At 48.9% G+C, this 12,349-nt stretch overlaps 1 protein-coding gene across 2 annotated transcripts in view; it reads left to right on the forward strand.

Moving 5' to 3' along the window:
• Positions 1 to 2,934: 2,934 nt before the first annotated feature.
• Positions 2,935 to 12,349, forward strand: part of CA6 (carbonic anhydrase 6) — a 36,101-nt gene continuing 26,686 nt past the window's right edge. For both annotated transcript variants that reach the window (XM_035307619.3, XM_035307620.3), the window contains exons 1-2: positions 2,935 to 3,032; positions 6,626 to 6,805. In XM_035307619.3, the coding sequence (XP_035163510.1) occupies positions 2,942 to 3,032; positions 6,626 to 6,805 (271 nt within the window). In that variant the 5' untranslated portion in view covers positions 2,935 to 2,941. The remainder of the gene's footprint in view (positions 3,033 to 6,625; positions 6,806 to 12,349) is intronic.

Genomic DNA, 12,349 nt, shown 5'->3' on the forward strand with positions numbered 1-12,349 from the left:
CACAGTGGAGGGAGAGGACCCTCTCTCTAGTAATGTCCCCTTGTTGGCAGATGGCCTTGCTACTCCAAGAGCCCACCATCTGATCTGACCCCATATTGCCCTAATTACACACTTTCACACCGATTCTCATCACCAACCAGGTCAACAGGCTGCTGACCAGCCCTGGCTCTTGGCTGACGGAAAGGAGAAACCAGGGCAAAGCTTCGGATGGGATGGTGGATATGCTGCATGGGGCTCTGCGGTGGGGCTGCTGGCATCACAGCCTCACACACACAGTATGTGCACTGTGGGTTTTTTGAAATGGAGTCTCGCTCTTGCCACCCAGGCTGGAGTGCAGTGGCACGATCTCTGCTCACTGCCACCTCTGCCTCACAGGTTCAAGCAATTCTCATGCTTCAGCCTTTGGAGTAGCTGGGAATACAGGAGCGTGCCACTATGCCAGCTAATTTTTTTGTATTTTTAGTAGAGATGTGGTTTCACCGTGTTAGCCAGGGTGGTCTTGATCTCCTGACCTTGTGATCCTCCCACCTCGGTCTCCCAAAGTGCTGGGATTACAGGTGTGAGCCACCGCTCCCAGCCGTGCACTGTTTTAAGGGACTGTGTGAGGCAAGGGAAGTCCCAGGGCTCTCCTGGGAAGCCCTAGATGCTCAGTGCAAGCAGAGACCCGAGGGGCTGGGGTGGGGGGGGCGCTGCCAGGAGTGGTGGGCCCTCTCCATTTCACCATGTTCTCTCCCCGAGCACCCCTCTGTCTGACTCCCCAGGGCGCTTTCCTTCCTCCCTCTCTGGGTAGTCTCCCCCTACCCTGTGGCCCAGACTTTTTCGGAGCTCCTTCCCGCTCCAGCTCCCCCCTGCACCTCACAACCCCCCCTCCCCGACACGCGTGGGCTCATCCAGGCCTCCCAGGCTTCCATGACATCCTGACACTTCAGTCTCTGCCCACCTGCAGTTCCCTGATCCTTTCTGGGTCTCCCAATTCAGATTCCCAAGAGAAAAGTCAGATGGCAGAGTTCGTGTTTTCTTGCCAGTTTGATGTCAAGGGTCCTGCCTGAGTTTGTAAAGGGTTTTGCTCTTCTCAGCTGAGGTGGGGTCTTGTGATTTACAAGGTGGCCCTTTCTGAAGGGCTGGGGGTCAGCAGGTGGGCGTCACTGATTTAGCAAGGACAGGAGAGTGGGCTTCTCATTTCTGCAAAGAAATCTCAATCTCCGTAAGCTGGAGATTGAGTCATTTTTCCTCCAGTTCTCTCACTAACCAGCTGGGTGGCAATGGTAAGTCACTTCCTTCTTCTGTAAAATGAGGGCTCTGAATAAAAATGAATGCCATTTTCCACACACCAGGCACTGCTCCAAGTACTGCAGGCACATTTATTGCCAAATCCCTGCTATCGCTAATTCCTTTTAAAGAAAGGAGGCAACCAGGTGTGATGGCTCCTGTCTGTCATCCCACCACTTTGGGAGCATGAGGTGGGAGAATTGCTTGAGTCCAGGAGTTTGAGGCCAGCTTAGGCAAAATGGTGAAAACCCGTATCTACAAAAAGTATGAAAATTAGCAGGGTGTAGTGGCATGCAACTGTGGTCCCAGCTACTTGGAAGGAGGATTACTTGAGTCCAGAAGTGAGAAGAAAGAGAAAGAGAGAAAGAGAGAGAGAGAGAGAGAGAAAGGAGAGGAGAGAAAAGAAAAAGGGAAAGAGAAAGAAAGAGAGGAGGAGAGAAAGGAAAAAGAAACAGAAAGGAAAGAAAGAAAGGAAAGCTGAGGCATAGAGCACTGAGTAACTTGGCCAAGGTCACACAGCTAGCAAGTGGCACGACCCTGTCTGGTTTCAGAATCCTTGCCCTTGACCATGCTTTGTTCCCTGAGATTCTTGCAGCTCTTGAGCTTTAGAGATGGAAGTTTCCAGCAAGTTCTTTGCAGCAGCTGATGTTCTCTATTAAATGCCAGTGGGGAGCCTTTAAAATATTCAGGTGAGCCTGGGTTCCCAGTTAACATCCTTGTTGTGAAGGCCTGCTGCTATTTGCCATTCCAGGGACAAGTGGATAATGAGTTAAGCTAGGCCAGGAGGGGGTCCACCTCCCCTCCACAAGGCAGGGGTGGCCCTTTGTCCGGCAGCATGCCTTCCCTGTGTTGGACCTCACGGAAGGACATGGGAAATGCTGGGCTGTCAGCAGGCATAAACTCAAAAGTTTCTCCTTCAGCTAATTTCAGGGACTGTCTAGCCAAGTGGATGCACAGGATTAGGTAATCCATGGATCCTGTGAGGGCGATTGGCTGATTGGTTTAGGTGTGCCCAAGTGCCCTGCAGCCATCAGAACAAATCCATGCAGAAAGGCAGATGCCCACACCGGCTCACACAGCCTCAAGGCGTGCATTGGAATGTGGTTCATGAGCTGGGACCCGGGATCAACTGCTGGTCTGAGGAGAGGACCATGAAATGACTGGATGTGGAGGTCAGGCAGTCTCCCCAGGTGCCTGCCATGTGTCTATGACTGACACAGGCAGGAAATACCAAGAGGGTTCCTGCAGGGTTTGCAAGCAGTGGTGATCCCGTCAGCAGTTTCCAGATCGCTAACATCAGGAGAAAGGGCACAGAAGACTGTCCAGGAAAGTCCTGCACCCTGCTTCTCCCTGCCTGGGGCCTTTTCCCATTTCTGTGGTTACCTGTCCACAATGGCTGCACTGTGTGGCCCTTCAGGTGACTCTCCTAAGACACTGAATGACCAAACCCATGGACTGATTGGATATGGAAATTGACGTGGGAGGAGATGAGGCAGGTGCTGGGGCCACCTGGCCCAATGCACGGAGCCAGAAGGGCTGTTGTAGGGAGGGTGTTATTGTTGTAGGGAGGGTGCAGCAAAGGGCGGATCAGCCAGCTGGATGTGGTAAATTGTTATTTACAGCTTCTGAGCCTTTAAAAGAAGAACTTTGACGGAATCAGTCTTCATTCCAGATGTGCAGCACCATGAGGGCCCTGGTGCCTCTGCTGTCCCTGTTCCTGCTGGGTGGCCAGGCGCAGCATGGGTCCGATTGGACCTATTCAGGTAAGCCCGATTCCTGCATGTTCCCTCAGTTACCCTCATGACAGGACAAGCACCCCCTACCCACTTTTTTTTTTTGGAGCCGCTCTGTCGCCCAGGCTGGAGTGCAGTAGCATAATCTTGGCTCATGCAACCTCCACATCCTGGGTTCAAGTGATTCTCCTGCCTCAGCCTCCTGAATAGCTGGGACTACAGGTGCACGCCACCATACCCGACTAATTTTTGTACTTTTAGTAGAGACTGATTTCACCATGTTGCCCAGGCTGGTCTCGAATTCCTGACCTTAGGTGATCCGCCCACCTTGGCCTCCCAAACTGCTGGGATTACAGGTGTGAACAGCCAAGAGTCCTCCATGAGGGGCCACTTCCCAGGATGGCCAGGGAGCCCACACTGTTGGGGTCGGCTCATTTCGGCTTCAGGTGTTACCTTTTTGGTGTCTCAGAGACATGGAGAACAAGCTGAAGTTAAATTTCAAATAAGGAAAAGGACGAAATAGCTTTCCCCCTTCACCAACTCCTGACTCACTTGCAGGCTTTTTTGCTTTAAATTTTTTTCCACCCACAATGTTGGCTGGTTCGAAAGCCCTCTCACTGCTTCCCTTCGTAAAACCATTTATTCTGTTGGTCCATGTACGTGGAAAATAAATTTCTTAGAAAGGACTCTCCGTAACCTCACGGAAGGTGCCACAGGGTTTGCGAGACCTTCTTTCCTGGAAATTTCACGGTAGACAGTTTACCTGGAACGTCTTGAGATAAGATGTTTCCTTTAGATGGTCTGTGGGCTGCCAGAACCAGACTTCTTTTTTTTTTTTTTTTTTGAGGTGAAGTCTCTGTTGCCCAGGCTGGAGTACAGTGGCATGATTTCGGCTCACTGTAACCTCCGCCTCCCTGGTTCAAGCAATTCTCCTGCCTCAGCCTCCTGAGTAGCTGGGATTATAGGTGTGCACTACCGTGCCCAGCTAATTTTTTTGTATTTTTAGTAGAGATGAGCTTTCACCATGTTGGGCAGGCTGGTTTTGAATGCCTGACCTCATGATCCACCTGCCTCGGTCTCCCAAAGTGCTGGGATTATAGGTGTGAGCCACTGTGTCTGACAAAACCAGACTTTTTTTTTTTTTTTTCTTGAGACAGAGTCTTGCTCTGTTGCCCAGTCTGGAGTGCAGTGGTACCATTTCAGCTCACTGCAACCTCTGCCTCCCGGGTTCAAGCAATTCTTATGTCTCAGCCTCCTAAGTCGCTGGAATTACAGGCACTTGTCACCAGGCCTAGCTAATTTTTATATTTTTAGTAGAGATGGGGTTTTACCACATTGGTCAGGCTGGTTTCAAACTTCTGACCTCAAGTGATCCGCCCACCTTGGTCTCCCAAAGTGCTGGGATTATAGGCATGAGCCATCGCCACTGGCCCCAAACCAGACTTTTAAGATGTGAAATGTAAAATCCTGACATTTAGAGCATGGGTTCTGGTCCACATGTGAGCCAAAGCTAGAATGCGTGTCTGTAAGGTTTGTGGACACTAAACAGCCCTTTCCAGGGGCAGCGAGGAGCGCTTCTTCCTGCGTCCCCTCCTTTCTGTATAGGACCATGGATTGGGGCCCATGAGGAAGATGGCGGCTGCTGGCTGATGCAGGAGGTGAGACAAACGTTTGCCTCCTGCAGAGTCTTCCCCAGCTCAGCTGCTCAGGGACCATTCCTTCAGGGTGCATGGGATGCTCCATTAAGTCAAGGGCAACGAAATTAGGAACATCCTGGGAAGTTCAGAAAGTCCAGCCAGCTCCGACCAACCCCTCCGTTCCCGAGCACAGCGATCTTACACGCCTGGCAGTGCCTTGGGAGCCTGGGGCATTTTGCTTCATTTGGCTTCCTTTGGCCAAGCAGTGCCAGGAGGTGGTTCAGAGGTGAAGGAAGACAGAATTTAGAAAATAAAGGCCATGTCCTCCCCAGGCTCTGCCCAGTCTCTGAGGCAGTGGGGCTTCCTGGAAAGCCAATGGGGGCTTTCAGTCGGGCTGTCCAGGAGACAGAGGGAGAATTTGGGAGTAGCTTTTGTAAATGCCTTCCAGGAATACCTGAGAGATGGCCCAGTATTGACAGCGCCCTGGGCATCTTGCTCTGAGAAGGCATTGTGCTAGATTGCCTTGATTACAAACCAAAAAGCTGTGAGAGGCCCTAGTACAAACACTTTTCTTAAAACAAGCTGTGGGCTGGGTGAGGTGGCTCATGCCTGTAATCCCAGCACTTTGGGATGGGTGGGTCACGAGGTCAGGAGTTCGAGACCAGCCTGGCCAATGTAGGTAAAACCTCGTCCCTACTAAACTACAAAAAATTAGCCAAGCATGGTGGCAAATGCCATAGTCCCAGCTACTTGGGAGGCTGAAGCAGGAGAATCGCTTGAACCTGGGAGGCAGAGGTTGCAGTGAGCCGATATTGTGCCATTGCACTCCAGCCTGGGTGACAGGGTGAGACTCAGTCTCAAAAAAACACCCAAAAAACAAACAAAAAAACAAGCTGTGTACTCACCACACACCCACCTCCTGAACAGGGAACAGAGGCTAGATTCTCCATGTCACATAGATGACACCAAGTTCCACAGCTGTTTGGGGGCCCGGTCACCTATGATAATGACTCACCTTTGTTACTCTGTCCCCTATGATTATCAATCCTCCCTGAAAAGGTAAACTTTCTCCTTATGAAGTTTTTTAAAAGTACTCACTCTAGGTTGTCCTGGAACCTGACGCTTCCTTAGTTTCCCTCAACCCATAAGTGCAGACACCCAGGTGGTCTTTGCCATCCTGGGAATTTATAAAAGGGGCTGGAGCAAGAAAATGGTGGTGGGGGGGTCCTGCAGCATGAGGAGGTGGGCCTGTGTTCCTGTTGGGGGCATGGAAGGACAACAGGGCCATTGAGAGGGAATGAGGAAGAGTCCCCTGGAGCGGCACAGGAATAGCAAGCCACGGTCCCCTCCATGCATCAGTCAGCTGGAAAGGAGTCAAAGGAGAGCAAAACGTGATGTCTAAAACTCTCTCAGCTTGGACACGGTAGCTCGCACCTGTAATCCCAGCACTCTGGGAGGCCGAGGTAGGCGGATCACCTGAGGTCAGGAGTTCGAGATCAGCCTGGGCAACATGGGGAAACCCCGTTTCTAATAAAAACACAAAAATTAGCCAGGTGTGGTGGCGTGTGCCTGTAAGTCTCAGCTACTTGGGAGCCTGAGGCAGGAGAATTGCTTGAACCCATGAGACAGAGGTTGCGGTGAGCTGAGATCAAGCCACTGCTTTCCAGCTTGGGTGACAGAGTGAGACCCTGTCTCAAAAAAAAAAAAAAAAAAAGATTTTCATTGACTTCAAAACAATGAGTCTTGTTCCCAGGGCCAGCGGTTGCCACAAGAAAGTTAGAGGTTAGCACCAAAGCCCCCAAACTCCAGAGTCCTTGGAGCTGAAGTCATTGTGTTTTTGGCCTCCTTCTGGGGGCCCCGATTCTGCTTTCTAGAAGGTGTCCCGTGGGCCCCCGCCCAGCAGGCCCCCCGGCCTCTGGTGTGGTGAGGTTCCTGCAGAGCGAGCTTGGCCAGGCAGCCCTTTCAACTGTCTCTTTCCTGTCTCAGAAGGAGCACTGGATGAGGCGCACTGGCCGAAGTACTACCCCCACTGTGGGGGCCAGAGACAGTCACCCATTGACCTACAGAGGACGAAGGTGCGGTACAACCCTGCCCTGAAGGGGCTCAACCTGACAGGCTACGAGTCGCAGGTGGGCGAGTTCCTCATGGTCAACAATGGCCATACAGGTAAGGGGAGGAGGGGAGGGGCTCCTGTCCACAAGCTGCCGGCAGCCTGCGGGGGAAGGCAGGTGACACGTACCCCTGCCAGGAGTGGCTTGCACAGAGACCCAGAGCATGGCCTCAGAGCTGGGGGCCTCCAACATGTGGGTTGAACATGAGGGCTGAACATGAGGGCTGACGGGCCCAGAAACCGGGTGGCTCTTCCAGAGAGGGCAGCATCTGTCTTTCACTCAGCTCCCTGTCCCTGCCGGCCCCTTCCTGCGGTGTTATCCTCTTACCCCACCTCATCCGACCCGCCCAGCAGGTAACAGGCAGGACAGGTTGTGCTGCTGAAGCCGCCCTTCCCACGCAGACTCTCTGTCCATCAGCTTGGGTCAGCTTTTCCACCTTTCCTATATTGAGTCTATTTAGCTCAAAGCACCTGACAGGCAGGACGAGGGTTTCTCAGAGGTTTAAGAAGAAAGCTCTTGTTTTCTGCTCTCTACAAAAAAGAAGGTGAAGGGTCAGGCAGGAAAAGCAGGGCCATGGGGATACCCCCCTTCAGGGGCATCTCTCCAATATGAGAAACTGTGAATTTTTTTTTTTGAGACAGAGTCTCACTCTGTCACCCAGGCTGGAGTGCAGTAGCGTGATCTCGGCTCACTGTAGCCTCTACCTCCCAGGTTCAAGTGATTCTCCTGCTTCAGCCTCCCGAGTAGCTGGGATTACAGGCATGCACCACCATGCCCAGATAATTTTTTCATATTTTGAGTAGAAACGGGGGTTTCACCATGTTGGCCAGGCTGGTCTGGAACTTCTAATCTCAAGTAATCTTCCTGCCTCAGCCTCCTACAGTGCTGGGATTACCGCATGAGCCACCTCGCCCAGCCTGGAGATCATGCTTTATGTTTGCAGAGCTTCCTCCTGATTTTCCAACGTGGCTTGACTCATCTGAGCCTCATGACAACCCCAGAGGGGGCATTTTTTAGGCAGGATGTCTGAGACCTCAGGAGGTCGAGGGACTCGGCCAGGGTCACACAGTGTCTAATGGCCAAGCTGGGCTCATGCCCCCAGATGTCCGTCTTCTTTCCTTCTAAGGCACCACACTCTCTCACTCCTGGCTGGGTCGAGACAGTTCCCTGCCTGTCACACAGGGATATGACAGTCACTGGACTTGGCCAGGCATGGTGGCTTATGCCTGTAAACCCAGTACTTTAGGAGGCTGAGGTGGGAGGGTCACTTGAGCCTGGGAGGTCAAGGTTGTGGTGAGCCAAGATCATCATTGCACTCCACCCTGGGCAACAGAGTGAGATCCTGTTTCTTCAAAAACAAGGGTGGGGGGGCGACAGGACTTAGTTTTCTTATCTTGCACAATCAAGAAAATAAAACTGGTCAGGTGCAGTGGCTCATACCTGTAATCCCAGCACTTTGGGAGGCCGAAGTGGCTGGATCACCTGAGGTCAGAAGTTCAAGACTAGCCTGGCCAATGTGGTGAAACCCCATCTCTAATAAAAATACAAAAATTAGTCAAAGTAGTCAGGTATGGTGGCCCAGCTACTTGGGAGGCTGAGGCAGGAGAATCACTTGCACCCAGGAGACAGAGATTGCAGTGAGCCGAGATCGTGCCATTGCACTCCAGCCTGGGCAAGAAGAGCGCAACTCCATTCTCAAATAAAAGAAAACTGATTGTCCTTTATGGGGCTGGTGAAAGTAGCAAGTGGGAGAATGAAGCTCTGTCTGTGTTAGGGCCCAGGTTTATGTGGCCAGGAGCCCTGAAGTAACACAGAATGAACAAAAGCTTCATTTTCATCATAATGTCAAGCTCCTGTTTCCAAAATTACTCTCTGAAGCTTCCAGATTGGCAGGTGGAATCTTCCTCCCCTCCTTGTCCTCTGCTTGTGGAGAAGGGGTGAAGCACAAAGGCCAGAGGCAGTGGCTTTGTTCACCCTCCCTGGACAGCGAGCTGAGGGCTCGGAAGACGGAATAAGTAAGGAAGAGAAGAGCCCGGCTTGCCACAGGGCTTGCAGTGGCTCCCTCCTCCCCATTTCCAGGGCTGTGCTCAAATCTCTGTGGTCCAGAAGCCTGTTCCTTTGGGGTTCTCACCTCACATGACAGAATGCTGGACATTAGAGTGCACCTACAGTTCACATTAATTATATATATACTAAAATTTTTAAAATTATTTGATTTTTTATTTTACTTTGTTTTATTTTTTTGAGAAGGAGTCTTGTTCTGTCACCAGGCTGGAGTGCAAAGGCATGATCTTGGCTCACTGCAAACTCCGCCTCCTGGGTTCAAGCAATTCTCCTGCCTCAGCCTCCTGGGTAGCTGAAATTACAGGCATGTGCCACCACGCCTGGCTAATTTTATATTTTTTAGTAGAGACAGTGTTTCTTCATGTTGGTCAGGCTGGTCTCAAACTCCCAACCTCAGGTGATCCACCCGCAGCCTCCTAAAGTGCTGGGATTACAGGTATGAGCCACCGTGCCCAGCCAAAAGAAATTTTTTTTGAGATACAGTCTTGCTCTGTCACCCAGCATGGAGTGCAGTGGTACAATATTGGCTTACTGCAACCTCCACCTCCCAGATTCAAGCAATTCTCCTGCCTCTGCCTCCCTGGTAGCTGGGACTACAGGCCTGTGCCACCATGCCGGCTAATTTTTGTATTTTTAGTAGAGATGGGGTTTTGTCATATTGGCCAGGCTGGTCTTGAACTCCTTGCCTCAAGTGATCTGCCCACCTTGGCCTTCCAAAGTGCCAGGATTATAGGCATGAGCCCCTGCGGCTGGCCAGAATTCTATTTTTTGGTGTAAAGGTTTTTTTTTTTTTTTCATTATTTAGAGAATACTTTATTAGTTTCTGTAATCAAACCCATGTAGATAAGACCTTACATATTTAATACAGTGTGTTACCCCTGTACAAATGGAAAAAAATTAAGTTTAACGTTTCTAGACCAATATGGCTGTTAATTTCTGTACAATGCCAACTCAACACAGTAAACTGGGATACTTTTTCCAAAGTTGACAGCACAGCTAAAGTTTCCAAAAATTCAAATTATATATATATATATATATATAAATATATATATATAAAAAATATATATTTATATAAAAAGACCAATAATAGCAGTATGTTATGCATCAATAGCAGCAACCGCTTTTCCAGGTTCTGCAGTCATCTGAACAAAGTTATAGAGACATCCAGCATACTCCATTTAAAAAAAAAGGGGGAAAAAAGGTAAAAAAACAAAACCCCCAAAAATTGCAAAGTTCTGTTACTGTTGTGGTACCTGGCACCATTTTTAAAAATTAGCTTCTGAATCATCGTCTGGAAAGAGAACATTCTAGAATAACATCATTAAAAACAGCTCTGATAAAGCACGGTCATACTACATATCATAAAGCAGGTACAAGATATTTGACATTCACAGAGGTATGATACAGTACTGTCCTATATCTATAATACTAGAGGATACAATTTAAAAGGCATTATTTGAGACTTGATTCTACTTTTCCAGCAGAGGGCCCAAAGGATGGCATGACACAGCTCTGTAAAGAAATGCACCTTCTTAGGATTTCCTTTAAATTAGTGGCACAGTTCTAGGTACTCACTGTTCTTAATGAACACCAGCTAAAAACTGGTTTTAAAAAAAGGAAAAAAAAAAAGAAAAAAAAATCCCAAACTATGGGATTCATACAAAGATGACCGAGTGGGGGCAAGGAAGACTCAACCTAACTAGTATTTTACCAAATCTGTCATGTTTGAATGGTGAGAGCTCCATGGAAGAAAGGAGATGCTAAGTAGCGCTTCAAAGCTTCGGACAACAACCAAAACACAGTATCATTTCAAACAGAAGCGTAGCCAAACACTGCTCACTTTTATATAGTTCAGGGATGCTGACATCAGTATTTAATAATCTGCTCACTCATCCAGGAAGAAGGGAAGATCAGTTGCTACTGTACTTTGATTATTTTCAACTCAATGACCATGTTATAAAAATAGCAAGCTGCCATAATAAAAATAAAGCCTCCTCTATCCAGCACCAGTTATCTTCAGTTCTTTACCTCCAAGCCTACAAACGCCATAACCATATCCAAAGAATAGAAGGAAGGTGTAAAGGTTTTTTTTGGAGATAGGGGTCTTGCTCTGTCACCCAGGCTGGAGTGCAGTGGCGCAATCTTGGCTCACTGCAACCTCTGCCTCCTGGGGTCAAGCAATTCTCATGCCTCAGCCTCATGAGTAGCTGGGAATACAGGCGTGTGCCAGAACCCCCAGCTAATTTTTGTATTTTTTTGTACATTTGGGGTTTCAGCATGTTGGCCAGGCTGATCTTGAACTCTTGGCCTCAAATGATCCACCAGCCTTGGCCTCCCACACTGTTGAGATTACAGGTATGAGCCATTGCACCCAGCCTAAGGTAAAGTATTTGAAAGATTTTTATAAATTAGCTTTTGAAGTTATATGGCTATCGCCACTGCCTATTTTTCAGCAAGCTCCAAGCATATTCAGGAATTCTACTGAAGGGAAAAGAAAACTAATCTACAAACTTTGAATCTAAGGAGATTTTGACGAACAGTAAGCTTAATATAAAGTTGACATGATGTATTAAAGACTTGTTAATTTTTGGTTTTGCAGGGTTCTTTTTTTTGAGACAGTCTTGCTCTGTCACCCAAGCTAGAGTGCAGTGGTACGATCTTGGCTCACTGCAATCTCCACCTCCTGGGTTCTGGAAATTGTCCTGTCTCAGCCTCCTGAGTAGCTTGGATTATAGTTATTGTTGGTGTCTGCCACCATGCCCAGCTAATTTTGTATTTTTAGTAGAGTCAGGGTTTCTCCATGTTGGCCAGGCTGGTCTCGAACTCCTGACTTCAAGTGACCCTCCCACCTTGGCCTCCCAAAGTGCTGGGATTACAGGCATGAGCCACCACGCTCAGCCAGGTTTTGACAGGTTTCTAATCACATGCATTGAGCAATCCTTTCAGCATCATGGAAATCCTGTGTTCCATCCGTTCATCTCTTCCTTCCTCCCCGAACCCTGGCAATCATTGATCTTGTTATTTGACCCATAGTTTTTCCTTTTCTAAAATGTCATGCAGTTGGAATCACAGCATGTAACCTTTTCACATTGGTTTCTTTCATTTTGTAATGTGCATTTAACGTTCCTCCATGTCTTTTCATGGATTGATAGCTCATTTCTTTTTAGTGCTGAATAATATTCTATTGTCTGGATGAATTACAGTTTATCCAGTCACCTATCCAAAGACATCTGGGTTGCTTCTCAGTTTTGGCAGTTACGAATAAAGCTGTCGTAAAACCTGTGTGCAGGCCAGGTGTGGTGGCTCATGCCTATAATCCCAATACTTTGGGAGGCCAAGGCGGGAGGATCACTTGAGCCAAGGAATTCGAGACCAGCCTGGGCAATGTAGTGAGACCTACAAAAGTAATTGAAAAATGAGCTGGGCATGGTGGCTCACACATATAGTCCTAGCTTCAGGAGGCTGAGGTACGAGGCTCGCTTGAGGTCAAGGCTGCAGTGAGCTATGGTTGCACCACTGCACTCCTGCACTCAAG

Source organism: Callithrix jacchus, chromosome 7 (assembly GCF_049354715.1).
Source record: "Callithrix jacchus isolate 240 chromosome 7, calJac240_pri, whole genome shotgun sequence".
Lineage (NCBI taxonomy): Eukaryota > Metazoa > Chordata > Mammalia > Primates > Cebidae > Callithrix > Callithrix jacchus.